General features: G+C 40.9%; 1 protein-coding gene across 1 annotated transcript in view; it reads right to left on the bottom strand.

Annotated features, from left to right (window-relative positions):
- Positions 1 to 14,883, bottom strand: part of CCDC88A (coiled-coil domain containing 88A) — a 63,989-nt gene that overhangs the window by 32,083 nt on the left and 17,023 nt on the right. The window contains 7 exon segments of the mRNA XM_036380879.2: positions 1,887 to 2,045; positions 2,935 to 3,016; positions 6,674 to 6,843; positions 7,980 to 8,120; positions 8,665 to 8,748; positions 9,345 to 9,403; positions 12,974 to 13,043. Coding sequence (XP_036236772.1) covers positions 1,887 to 2,045; positions 2,935 to 3,016; positions 6,674 to 6,843; positions 7,980 to 8,120; positions 8,665 to 8,748; positions 9,345 to 9,403; positions 12,974 to 13,043 — 765 coding nt within the window.

Here is a 14,883-nt window from a genome sequence, read left to right as displayed (position 1 = left end):
ATGACTATAGGTCACCTTCCTTCAACCCTTACTATTGGACAATTCCTAAAACCTCTGTACCCTATAAAAACCCCTACTGTTGTCCCAGCTTGGCAGAAGAGCTGTCCCTGACAACCTTCACAGAAGATTCAATAATTGTACCCCTGTGGAACCTCCCACATCCTTCTCCTGGGACTGCCTAAGGCACCCAGCAAGCAAAGAGCTGAAATCACAAAATGATAACCTGATAATCACTAGAGCTGATATCACCTAAGCTTGCTAGGGTGGCCTGTGGCTGGGGGTCTGGGGGCTTTAGCTGCTCAAAGTGACCCCAAGATACATCAGAAAGTCTCTTTTCCCAGCCTGGTGGTTGAGGAGGAGTCAGAACTCTTCAGTTCTCGGTCTCAAGGTTGTTTTTCGTTTCTTATCTATAAAATTCTTTCTCTGGCCAGCTGAGGTCTGCTCAGCAGGACAGGCAGAGGCACACTGGGTGTGTAGCTGGGCCTTGGGGTGGTGTTATCTTTTTATACTAAAAACTACGTGTACTTTATTTACAATTACTTCCCAATACCTATCACCTATGTTAGACAGTGAGCTTCTACTCTAAACCAATCCAAAAGTGCCAACATCACAGCAGCACATGGAGGCCAAGAAGAAGAAGAAGAAGGAGAAAAGCTGGACATGCCCAGATTCCTCCATCTTGCCCTCTGAACCCCCATTCTAAAAACCCCAAAAAATCTACTTTTCACCCCATGACAAAGTGATTATTATTCTACTTAGACTTTCGTGGCTTGCAGATCTTCATATAAGGTTGGTAATTTGCTCTATGGGTCATAATCAAAATCACAGGCATCTTGGGCTCTGTGCCCTCTGGCAGGGGTTCCAGCCATCCAGGACAGGCAGAGGGATGTCCTGAATTCTGACATGGGAATGCTTGGGAGCTCAGACAGGCTGTGCTGAGCATGACTGCGCTATCCAGTCCCACTGCAGCTCACTGGGGACACCCCAATACCCAGCAGAGGCTACATTAAAGAATGGTGGCTTGTTGGGGAAGATGAAACAGGAAAGCCTTATAAATATGATTGTCTGACAAAAGATTTTGAGAATATAGAAACTATAAGCAAGATTGAAATGAAAGCAAGCTTTGAGATACCTCAGTTACTGAACAACTGGGAAACAATGCTGTGGCTGGCTGAAGGTGATCCCCTTTTGATGAAACAATTCCCTCTGCTTGCAGACAGGCCCAAGGGTCCAAGCAGACCCCACTAGCTTGGCAAAAGGGGTCCAAAGAGGAGTTTTTAGGGTTTAAAATGTAACACTGTATGGTAATGGAATGATTCTTATAGGCTGTATGGAAATGCTTTAGGATTTGTATATTGTACTAGATTGGTTAGTGAGAATCAGAATATTCAACACAGAAGAAGATTTATTGTACTGTAATGGAAACCTCACTCTCTTGCCCTTTTACGCTCTCACCTTTTTTACTCCCTTACACTCTCACACTTTTACTCTCTTACCCTCTCATCCTCTCTACCCCTCTCTTCTCCTGGGCCTGCTCTCAGCTGTGGCTGGCAGCTCCCAGCAGGCCCCTGCACCCAGGCCCTTGGCAATAAACCCCAAGTTCCCAAAGGCCCCTGCACCCAGGCCCTCTGCAATAAACCCCAAGTTCCCAAAGGCCCCTGCACCCAGGCCTTGGCAATAAACCCCAAGTTCCCAAAGGCCCCTGCACCCAGGCCCTTGGCAATAAACCCCAAGTTCCCAAAGGCCCCTGCACCCAGGCCCTCTGCAATAAACCCCAAGTTCCACGACCTGGCTTCAGAGACCTCTCGTGTCCGTCTGTCCCAACCATCCCACCCCCCGGTGCTCCTACAGTGGCTGTGGGTGATTTTCCCCCTGGATTTATTCACCTCCACCCTGGCTTTGTAGAACTCAATGTCATGGAGCCTCTCTTTGTAGCGGCTGACTTCGCTCTCCAGCTTGTCCACACGGATCGCCTTCTCCCGCAGCGCGTCCAGCTCGTCCCGGTACACACGGGCAGAGCGCGCGTCCGACAGCAGGTTCATGTTCTGGGACACAGGGAGAGACAGGAATGCAGCAAGGGTATTGGTAACTCTGAGAAATTCAAAGAAAAATCCAATATATTGTACAGGATTGTAGGGGATTGTATTTCCCAGGAAACTGTACTGGGCTTTCTCAAGGATTCACTATAAATATATAAATATATATATAGTGTCACCATTTTATTTTCTGAAAAATCTCTTTGCCAGGATTTTTCCTCCTGAGAAGCTGTTTTGCTGCTTTGCAATGTGATTTGGAGAATTGTTTATCCCAGCATGTGAATTGTTTTTGCTTAATGACTAATCCCAGTCCAGCTGTGCCAGACTCTCTGGTCTGTCACAGGTTTTTATTATCATTCTTGTGTAGCCTTCTGATGTCTCCTTTCTCTTTCTTTAGTATCGTATAGTTTTAGTTTTTAGTTTAATATAATTTTTTTCTTTTAATGTAATGTAAGATCATAAAATAATAAATTAGCCTTCTGAGAGCTTGGAGTCAAATTCTCATCTCTCACCTTGTCCTGGGGACCCTCACAACACCACAACATATACTGTGTATTTATGATGCATTTAAGGTTTTTCCCCTCATTATCACCACAGAAAGTATTAAGAAAAACCAGACAGAATTGGAGCACTTTCAACTTTAAGAAGGTCCTTTCAGAGGATGCACTGGTGGCAAATTGCTTGAATGAAGAAACAACAGAAATTAGAGAAGAAATCTCTAAGTCAGGGCATTTTTTTCCATCATAATACACCAAATAAAGGAATAATTACACAAAGTCGGGTTCAGAACGCAAAACAAAAAAATAAACATGAAAACATACTTAATATCAAAAAAGAGTGGTGAATTGTTATGGTGGTTGCAACTTTCCTAAAAATAATAAAATTATTAAATCCACACCTCTTGCTGAAGTCTCTTCAGTTCAGCTTCCATCTGTTCCAGCTCTTGTTTACAGTCAAGCAGCTGCTCAGTCTTTTCCTCACTTGAAGAGGAAAACACAAACCAGTTAAACACGGCCACAAAACCTGCTAATGATCACCAGGTTTGAGAACAAAATGCTGAGATTTGTAAGGCTTCCACCTTTAACCCACAATTTCAGGGACAGCAGAGTGTAAAATTTAGGGCTGCCATTAAGATTTAGTTATTTTTTTGGCTTTAGTCTTTATCTAATATTTTAAATTTGTTGGGCTTTTCATAGTCCTTTAAATTGTTGTTTCCTACTCACACAGGGCAGAAAACAGGGTGTAAGAAGGAATTTTTGCAATAAGGGATTTTGTGTAAGAAACCACAGATATCACACATGAGTGTGTACCAGGAGATCCACATCCAAAACTCAACTCAGAATAATTTCTAATTACACATTCAAAAGGTCCAAATTCTTTCCAGGAGAACCAGACACTGACCCCTTGTCACAATCAAGTAAAGCAGATTTTAAGAGCACTTTTACAGCTCTGTAATTTTTCCTTTTCTTGCAGAGCAGAATTAAGGGTTTTAGGTGTCTTGACTCAACTGAAGAAGATACTGCTTAATGAACTCAGCAATTTCATGAAACACACAATGAATTTCAACTCTATGGAGACAACACAGTGTCTGTTTTAGTCTACTCAAAAATCTGTGATAAAAACAATTTGACATAGAATGCTACAGTTCTTACATGATTCATTCTTAACTTCCAACTCATTTCCCAATCCTTAAAAATGAGTTTCTTAAACCATGACTAAGTGCAAAGGAAATATTTAATTCTCTGACAGACAAAGAACACCTGATGTTAAAAATTCAACTGCACCTCAGAACAAACTCCAGTATTTGCTGGAGAAACCCTACCAATATTGAATATTCTTAAAAAATTTATTGCATATTCAAATGTGTTACTGTATTATTCCACATTCTGGAATGCAAGTAAGAAACTAAAGCAGAAAAGGGGGGAATAAGAAAATGTAATGCACTGAAATGTATAATGCTATCTCAAAGCAATCATACCAACAAAAATCAGGTATGTTTTAAACAAAACTAGAGCAGTTGTTTTTAAAAATGAGCCAATTTCACCATGAATGATCTCTTTGGAAAAGGATTGTTTGGAAAAGGTCACTGAGCCTACAAGCACAGGAGGCTCAGCTCTGCACAGCTCAGTGCAACATCCCTGTCACAGCCTTCCCCCTCCAGAGGTGCTCAGAAACCAGGCACAAACACAAATTTATTCCTGATTTCTCTAACTTTTCCATCAGCATCCATATTCCTGTAATTGTTCTACATGGGAACACACAGAACTCAACCCTCAGAAAATGAGGTGTGCAAATTCCTTCTTTGGAGTTTCTGTATTCCCTGGTTTCCATCCAACTGAAAAATAATCTTTACAAGACCTTTTATAGGAAATTACATCAGCTACACTGCATATTAAACCAGGTATGAAGGTTCACTGCCAAAACCAGATTATAAATAAATTTTATGCTGAGTATTTCCAAGTCTGGAATTAATGTAATTTAAAATTTATCAAATAGATGCAGCATTTAACACTAAATGCTGCAGACAGAAGTTAATTCATCCAAGTCTGGTATTTTAAGATGCTGCTACATGTAAAGGGAAATTATTTACCAACTGAATTCAAATAAGAGTGCAAAATGTGGACTGTTCTGAGCCATCAGTGTTGCCCTAATTGCACGCTTCAGCTCCAGACTGGAGAGGATTGGACTAAATTATACAGAACATACCAGTGTTCACTGTTTAGGCTATCTATTAACTGTCAATCAAACTAATAACAGCAATTTTTTCACTAATTTTCTTGGTGCAGCTGTTTATAGAATATCCTGGGCGGGCTCATTGCAGGAGACACATAATAATACAGACATCAGGGGAAAAGAGCCCCAGCTTTTGTCCTCTGTTCCTCATGAAGACCATGCTGTAGTGGGGGAAGGGGATCCTCAGAGTAAATCAACAAGATCCTTAATCCAGCCAGCTAGAAATCATCTGATCAACAAACTCTGAATTGTGTCTACCTTCAGCTTATGATTTAGTTTACCTGTCTCCTCTCCCCAGTGCTGAATTTAAAAAAAAATAAAATAAATCTTTATTTATGCTGTTTCTACACATATTGAATCTCTTCAGATGGAGCATTTTAATTCAGAACACACACACACTTCACTCTGCTAAAACAACTGACACACTGCTACAGGGAGAAGCAGATTCTCCACAGGTCTGTTATTGATCTTCTCTTTAAATAACTCCTCACTCTGCTCAGACCTGCTCCTTGACTATGAAGACAAAGAGCCCACAGAAACCTACAGAATCAGGAGCAGTTTTCCGGAGGAAGCAAGTGTTGTGCAGACAAGAAATCTTTTACACTGGAACAAAGAGGTGGGAGATAGGAAAGCATTCTAATGGAAATTGTTTTGTCCTATCTGCAATGATTTTGAACCAAGAATTAACCATAGGTGAGTATTTCTTGTTGGAAACAGGTCATCAAATCATGCTGCTGAGAAGGAATCCCTCCTGCCTCATCTCCTTTTAATGATCACCTGGTTTGAGAACAAAATGCTGTGATTTGTGAGGCTTCCACCTTTAATCCATGATTTCAGGGACATCAGAGAATAAAATTTAGGTCAAAACATCATTATGAATACAAACAGAGACAAACACAGATGAAATGCTGTATTCGTCCCATGGGTCCACAGATCTTGCATTACAAAAATACCCCTCCTGGGGAGCAGTAACTAAAAAAAAACATTTGAAAGGACAAGAATTACAGGCTGGGGACAGTGTGGCTGGACAGAAAGGGACCAGGGGGTGCTGGTTGACAGCTGGTTGAATATGAGCCAGTAAAGTGCATTGGTGGCCAAGAAGGCCAGTGGCTCCTGGAAGGCCAATGGCTTCCTGCTTTAGGAATTGTGTGGCCAGCATGAGCAGGGAGGTCATTCTGCCCCTGTACTCGGTGCTGGTGAGGCCACACCTTGAGTGCTGTGTCCAGTTCTGGGCCCTCAGTTTGGGAAGGATGGTGAGATGCTTGAGCATGTGCCATGTAGACTTTCAAAACTTCAAACTTTCAGAAGCTTTTTGAAGGTCTACACTGTCAAGCCATACCAATAAACAGAAACAACTGCGTCTTGTGAATGCTGAAGCCAGGAACAACTTGTTCCAGATCCTGGGGAAATTCCCTGTGGGTTGCAGGATGAGGAGGGCAACGAGGCTGGTGAGGGGCTTGGAACACAAACCCTATGAGAGCTGGGCAGCTGGGGCTGTTTAGCCCGGAGAAGAGGAGGCTTAGAGGTGACCTTATTGCTCTCTACACCTTCCTGAAGGGAGGTTGTAGTCAGGTGGGGGTTGGTCTCTGACAGAACCAGAGGACACAGTCTCAAGCTATGTCAGGGCAGGTATAGGTTGGATATTAGGAAAAAAAACTTCTACCAAAAGAATAACAAAGTACTGGAATGCTCTTCCCAGGGAGGTGGTAGAATCACCATCTCTGGATGTGTTTAAAAAAAGACTGGACATGGCAGCTGGTGCTATAGTCTGGTTGAGGTGTTAGGGCAAAGGTTGGACTCAGTGATCTTAGAGGTCTCTTCCAACCTCATCATTCTGTGATTCTGTGAACTGCTCTGAAGAGGACTGGATGTGTGGAAAGGGTCTGAGTGGGAATTGTACTCACAGCTCCTGCCGGAGCCTCCTGATCTTGGCCTTGGCGTCGGCGAGCTCCACGCTCAGGTGCTGCCGGCTCTCGGTGCGCTTCATGCCGGGGGAGCCGCACGGGGACTGCGCGGCCGAGGCGTGCGGCAGGAAGCGCAGGCAGTCCCGCTCCTCCGACAGCTCAATGATGGTCTGAGGGGCAGAGAACAGGGAAGAGTCCAGAGGGGCCCTCACAGAGACACCTGGGTGTCGTTCATAGCAAACACTGCAATGGCACCACAACCATGGAAAGGTTTTGGCCATCGAGGAAGTCCAAAGCGCTGCCTGCAGCTCTACGCCTAAAGCAAAGACCCACAGCTTTTGTAGAGGACCTTCCACTGGTTTAGATTTTATTTTTCTGCTATTTTAAATTTTATTTTTCACTTCACACTTTTAAGCCCACAAAATGACCAATGCTCAGAACGGACTGGGTAATCAAAGGTGCAAATTCCTTGAAAACCACCACCTCTTAAAAATAAAGATAAACATGTATCTCTAAACAAAGTTGTGTTCTTCATCCTTGACAACTGAATAAAGCACCAGGAATATTCCTATTTCCCTATTCCCTACAGGAATATTCCTATTTCCCCCTACAAATAAAGGTGTTGGCCAAATATGAGCATCTCTCACCGTTTGAAGTATTTTTCCTTTGCTTTGCACAAAGGCATCACCCCCATCCTCTCCCCTCTGTTTCATTCCTACCAAGGCTGTGATCTGGAAGAACTGTCAAAGGAATATCTGGAATAATTGCACCATTGACACACCCACTCTACTGAGGGGCAAATCTGGGACCACCAAGATGATTCACAACTTTGTAGTAAATATAGTTCTGTTCCTTGATTCTAACATGGTACAACAACTGTGCCTCAAGATAAGCCTGCAAAACCTCCTCTGCTGGTATGGATCTGCTTTATCCCCCTCAAACCTGGACTACAGGACATGGGAACAGAACAGCTTTCAGTGACTGCCTTGCAAATTGATGGGTTATTGATTCCTGGTGAATGCAGCTGATACAGCTTTGGAGTCTCTGCTTTCAGCTGCTGATCAATGCTGAAGTTGTTTCCCACTCTGGCTATGTGGAAAAGATCACCTCTTATCATTCCTACTTTATCTTTCCTACATTATTAAACAAATATGCACAGAGGAACTCCCTGAAACAAAGTTCTGGCAGCCAGGAATCCTTGCTTTAACATGTCAGCAGAAAATTAAACTGTTAGTTATAAAAATCCTGAGCTGAATTATCTCAGAAAAAGAAGATTTCTTGTATTTCTCTTAAGCCACATGCATACCTCTGAGTGCTCATCTCTTTCATCTATAAGCCTTTTTAAATGCAAGGCCATATTTTTCAGGAGAGGCTCAACATACTCTTGTGTCAGCACAATGACATCCATCCACTGCAGGTCAAACACATTTTCCTGATTATGAGTTACCTACATGGGGTGAAATGAAAGGGAAAAAACATCCTCTTGGAATTTTAAGAGTAGAAAGGAAAAATAAAGCTGCAACTCTACAGGTTAAGTTTTCTGGATAAGGTATGAAAAAACATTTTAAATATATTTAATTGTATGTAAAGAAAGAATTTTTTGTCTGCCTGGAAGCAGCACCTTGTCCTTCTGGTGATAGTAACATTATAAATTACCTACCACATACATTTGATTGGAATTATATTTTATAAAGAAATTTGCATATAAAGATTTCACTAAACTAAATTTGCTGTATGTAACTAAGAAATCCTTGAAGCAACAAATTTGCTTTCTGGTACTGCTCTAAAAATAAAACCCAAAAATGCTCAATCATTAAATCTTTTTGTGAATCAAGTGAAAAAATAAAGCCTTTTTGCTTACTACAACCACTCAATATGCAAATCACATATGTGATTTACTTGCCATTGAACACGTGCAACTCCCCCTCCTGCACTGCAATATTCCATCTCAAAAGATCCCCAAAATTAAAAGCAAAAACCCCCCAAAATACCTCCTGAATATGGGCTGCAACAGCTGCTCTGGTATCAAAATCCAGACTTTGGATTCTTTCAATAAATTCTTCTTTTTTCTGACACTAAAAATAGAGACATCTATTTTATACACATTTATATGTATAATTGCAAGTATTTTCATTCCTCTTTTGCATTTCTTAAGAGCTAAAACTTCTAAAGCTGACATTGCAATGGCCACATGACTAAATTATTATCCAATAATTCTGGTGACCAGTAAATCCCTAGTTCATGCCATTTTACAGTAATTATAACTTTCAACACTAATTAAATGATACAAGGAAAATCAAATTGAAATGGTACAAGAAAGAGGTTTCTTAAAATTGCTACTTATTCAAATTCTGTGATAGTTCATTAAAAACACATGAAACAGTGCAGTGAGTTAATTTTCAGCACTTTACCATTTCCACCCTTTCTTTACAGTATCAGGTAAACTAACACTACTGAAATTAATAACCCATGATGGTGGTATCAGAGGTATTTGTGCAATAACAGGTGTAGAGTTGTAGTCATTTAATTAAAAATCTGAATATTCCCATTTTCCAAGGAATGCAGTTGTACCACCAAAGGAAGAAGTTTTACACCACCCCAAGTATTGAAATAGTAAGAAAAGAGATCAGTAATTCAAAAGTTTCACAGAGACAAACACAATTAAACTCACCTGAACTGCACAACCAAGCAAAAGCAGGAGGAGCTTTTTTACTTCTTCAGTACCTGGCTCTGAGAAGAAAACAAGAAAAAATGGTAACTGTAAAATTGTAATTAGAGCTTACTCCCCTATCCCTCAGAAAACAGGAGGTTTTCTTGTTATTTCCATAGAATTTATGTTAACCTAGTTTAGAGAAGAACCAGAGGAGCTTTCAGCTCAGTCCTTTTTGCCATTTAACTGCTGACTTCCAGAGTAACCAAACACCTGAACAGCCATAACAATTTCAAATGGAAAAATAATTCAGCCCTTCAAAAAGCAAAACTTCAGAGTGACATTTTTAGAAGTGCTTTGGAGACCTACAATCAAGTTTTCAAAGGTAATCTCAGGTCTCTCAAGATAGTTACAAAAGTGCTTAAATTATCTGTCACTCCCAAATTGGAAGAGTTTAGGTGACAAGTTCCTTTAAATTCCTTACAAAGCTGTATTAGATATTCATCTGCACATCCAAAAAATCAAAATGTATTTCCAAATCTGGCCTTAAGCATCTTAATCTCCTAAAGAAGCTTAAAGAACTCTGTTTACAGATTAATAAAAATGTTTCTTACTTTTTACGTTGACAATGTCCTCATCTTGCTACTAAATATAGAAATATATTCTAAATCTAGAACATAAATGCCATGAAGCAAATGCTACAAGGATGACAAAATAGTTTAGGCATTGACTCAAGCTGCTGCTTTTGGAGGGAGCTACATAATGTGTATAATCCAAATGATCATGGAATATTGCAATTTTTCAAGAGGTTTCTCAGGTAGATAAATACATTACAAAAAACATAGACTCAGATGGGCTATTTCAGTCATTTATTCAGGCTTCTTGTATCCCAAAGGCTCAAGCTGTGAAGTCTTTTATGGAGAAATAGAAAAACCATCAAGGAAAGTGTTTCACCAGAAGCTGCTTCAGCGGAAGAAGGGGAATTCAACCTGGCTTTCTGTCTTATCAATAAAGGTTAACAGGAACAGTGCAACAGGAGAATCCAACAGCTCAAAGCCTGCATTCACTTACCCCAATAAATTAATCCTATTTTCTTAATTTTTAAGCAATCCCTAAGCTCCTCTTCACTCTTCATCTCCTGACTGCCTTTCAAACACCTGCCTGAATATTGATTCCTTGTCTCTCCCCCACATTCCCTGAAGGAACAGAGCAAAATACTGAACCATCTCAGCTTCCCTCATCTTCTGTTTTTCTTCCTTTTCCTCCATCAGAAACACAGAAATACATGATTCTGTCTTACTCTCTTCAACCTGCTGCTGAACTTTGTGCTTACCCTGTGTCACTGTTTGATCTTCCCTGTGCTCACCCTAAGGAATTCCTGACTTTCACACCCTCTGCAGGCTTCCATCCTCCCCCGCCCTGCTCCCTCAGGAATATGAACTTTCATCTTTCCCCTTCCCCTTGGCCTCATCATTATCCCTCTGTAATTTAATTTAACATTTACAGTCCCAGGCTGTAGCTCTCCTCCAGTTTTCTCCTCCAAGTGCCTCCCTGCCAATCAGCTCAGGAAATATTTCCTGATAAAATCCCTGCTGACCTGTTTTACCCAACCTCAACTCCAGCCTTCTCCCTGCATTTTCCTCCACGAGCCAACTGCCTCTGGTAGCTGCTCCTGCCATCTGCACTTTGGCATCTCCTGGGATTTCTCTACTGATAAATAATTCCCTAAGTGCAAAGGGGAAAAACTGGGCAACATCCCTGAGAAAAATCACCTCTCCAGCCTAAGTTTTAGTGGACCAAATCCAAGTTGTTATCAGGGAATTGACTTTTACTCTCAGGCTTGCCTCAATGGAACCAGACTGACACAGCAAGTGTCTCCAAAGATCTCTGAGGGTTCATTTCCCTGCACCTGCCCAAACAACCTTAAAAAATCCATGTAGTGATGAGATCCTCTTGCAAGTGACACAGCAAGAGCAGCCCTAACTTTCAAAGGGGAAAGGTTCTGGGCAGAACCCAGAAGAACAGGTCTGTGTTTTAGTTCAGACCAAACTCTGTGGCAGAACTCCAGCAGGGAGCTGAAACACCTTCAAGAATCTTGTCCAAGCATAACCATTTTTTAAAAATGTGAGTGCTACACGACAGAAAAGTCCAAATTTTCTCACAAATCCAACAAAATCCCCACAGAAGAGCAAAGCACACACCAGCAGAGCTGCCAAACCACAGATCCCAAAACACAAAGACAACTCCTTAAAAATGACCAAACCATAAAACTGAATGTATACAGCTGAATGCAGTATTATTTATCTCTGTGGGGTTTGATAGTGCATTTTCAATGAAATGTCATCTTACACTACACAATGTTATTAAAACATTTTCTCTCAGTATCTTGAACAGAATAAAAAATGTCACTACAAAACAATACTAGGAGCTGGGTTTTTTTAAATCTGTTTTTCCAGTAAATCTGCTTTCTAGGCAAATCCATGGAGTCTTTCAAAAACCTTAAAAAAGTCTGGAATCAAAATTATAAAAGCATGATGCATTCTGTTCTTTTGGAAAGGAAGGGACCACATTCACACTTCTTGGTGCATATGACAGCAGCTGCACATATAAAAACTGAAAAAGCTGTGACCTCGGAAGCAAAAGCAGCAATGCTCAAAAGCAGAAAGTAAAACCCAAAAGAATTAAAGCAAGATACCTACAGAGATGGGATAGTGCAGATGGGATATGGAAAATACCAATGTTATGAGCCCTGGGACTGGGAAGTGAGGAAACACAGATGGTTCTTCTGGCTCATGAGGAACCCCCTGGCCCACAGACACAGCAGCAGAGAAGACATCCCAAAGAAATCAAAGCAGCCAGGGGAAGCCACACAGCCTGGTAGAGCAGTTCCTGACCTCTCTGCTGAGGTGGCAGAACGTCAGCAGGACAACACCTGGGGCACATTACACCTAGGGAAATAAATTCTGCCCAATCCACAGTGGCTCCATGCAGGCCAGGTGGGTCTGCTCCGTGCTGCTGGAATTGAGAGCATGGTGCAGAGATCCCCAAGTGGCTGTGGACAGTCAGCTGGATCCACACTGGCTAATTTTCTTGGTCTGAAAATTGCAACTCTCAGAGCTGGAAGCAGAGAAGGTGGGAGCATGGAGAAGACAGTGTCAGTTCAGGGAGAAAACAAGAAGGTAATTGCAATATTTTTCAGGTATGGATGCAAGAGAAGCAGGAGAGTTTGGGGGAAGGAGAAACAAGGATCAGGAGCTGGATCAAGTGAGATGCACTGAACTGCCAATTCCCTCAGCAGTGACACAGGTAAAGAAAGTTGAAGGTGCAGTAGCTGGGAGTACACGGAACTTTAGCTCTGTGCCATCAGTGGTGCACTGGTTGCAGGGAAATGCACTGGGCTCAGTATAAATCCTAGTGAAAGCCAGGGCTGAGGCTGTGACAGAACACATTTTTTAGAGTGTGGACCCTTTGTGTGGACAAAGAAAATCATTATTAAATCATTACTCATCATTGTTAAACCACTTAGTTGATAAAGTATTTCAACAATCTTCTGTTGAGAAGCTCAACCCTACAGGAATTTTATTTCCAGTGAAAGAATATAAATGATCACACCAGTATACATTTTTATCTTAGTCAAAAAATAAACTTACCAGAAAAAGGATTTTTGCCAATTATTAGCACATTTGGCAAAGACATCATGATCAACTGCTGCAAAGTCTCCTATAAAAGTTAATTAAAACATTATTTACATCATATGTACTGAATGAACACAAACATCAAATGCCAACAGCCATTAAAGAGAAATCAGTATTTATTAAACAGTTTTAATATTTTTCAGGACTTCATGCATACAATTCATACAATACTTAATTATTTGCATTCTAATTAAAAAACAACTACTAACAAATATGAGTTACTTGTACAGAAGCTTTGTTTTACTGGTTTGCACAATCATCTCACACAGCAAAATCCTCTCGTGGCAATGAGCTGGCTTAGGGATCTTAAGCCAACGAGATCCCCAGTCTCAGAATGCAGCAAAACCCTTTAAATTTATTATGTTCACGTTTCCCTGACTAACCTATTGATACATATTTGTTTTATTGGCTCTAAGGTGCATTTCTACTGCAAAAAACCTCTATTTCCTTTATTTCACGGTTTCTTTGGCCTCACCAAAAGGTGGATGTGAAAATCCCAGGGGTTTTTGCTGCAGTGACACTGGGCCAGCTGTGAATATAAAGGTACAGACCCCTGTGTGCACAATCCCATGGAGTTTTAGCTGGAAGTGCCACACAGCAGGCAGCAGCTCTGCCTATCTGTGCCATGGATTCCATCAATGGAGCTCCTGTAATGGCTGTAATCGGGTCAAATCCCCAGTCTAGACAGAGCCTAATTCTCCTGAAGCAGAAGAGTCTTTCTCCTGTTCCCAGATATTTATGCCCAGCAGATGCCATCCTATAGTCAGGCTTTTTGTTTTTCCACAATGACAGATCCATTATTATATAAAATGTTCCTACTCTAAAGCAACACATTCCAGAAGAGCCCAAGGCACACATCAGGTGTCACTGTAAGCAACAAGCTAACACAGGTCCACTTGTCTTAGGTCAAATTGAAAAAAAACCCCAATATTTCTTGAAAAACACCAGTAGAAATTATTAGCTACAGCTCTACTTGAAAGTTCCCACCAGTTCATATACAACATCAGCATTATACCTGAATTGATGAATAGTAGACTGCAAAATATACATTTCCTCTGGACAAGCCTAAGACAAATTATAAGGAGGCAGAAAACAGCTTTGACCTCCTCCAATATCATGAAATTTAACCAACTGTGACACCTGTACTTCTCAAGACCTTGATAAAGACTATTTTCAAATAAAAATAAGACATTAAGTGCACCATAGGATGTTTTAAATCAATATAAAACAGATAAAAAATAGTGAATTTAAGGAGTGTTGACAGCTACTATGAAAGAAAATCACATATTTTTAAAGTGGCTTTTTGTTGTTTGCTTTTGTTGTTTTCTAGGGGTGTTTTTTTTGGTTGTATCTCAAATAATTCCATGGTGCTATCATGAAGCTGTATCACAGCAGAGTAACCAAAACCTGTGTCCTGAACAGACACGATCACCTGTTTCCTTACAACACCTCTGCCTTGCCCCAGAGATGTCTGACACCTTTTCTGTCTCTCGGTGTTAACCTCAGCACTGGCTTTGCTTGTACAAACTTTCACAGCTCACTAGCATTTATTTTACTGAAGATTTTCACCTCCTCACTCAAATCTGCTGAGAGTCATGGACAATCACTGAATTAAACCTCTGGAGCCCACCAAAAAATTTAGAATAATTTGCCTTGAACTAAACTGCTGAGAACAGTTCCGTGCTCTTACACTGCCAAGAAACGTACACACTCCAATTACTGCTTCAGGAGCAGAACTGCAATTCCAGAGAATAACAAAGATGATAAAGGGACAAAAAAAAAAAAAATTGACTAATCTAACATAACAAATTGACTAATCTAACATAACAAATTGACTAATCTAACATAACACCTTAATTTTGAAC

The sequence above is a fragment of the Molothrus ater genome, chromosome 3 (genome assembly GCF_012460135.2).
Source record: "Molothrus ater isolate BHLD 08-10-18 breed brown headed cowbird chromosome 3, BPBGC_Mater_1.1, whole genome shotgun sequence".
Taxonomy (NCBI): domain Eukaryota; kingdom Metazoa; phylum Chordata; class Aves; order Passeriformes; family Icteridae; genus Molothrus; species Molothrus ater.
The sequence above is the reverse complement of the archived record's forward strand: the minus strand, read 5'-3'. Positions and strand labels throughout refer to the sequence as shown.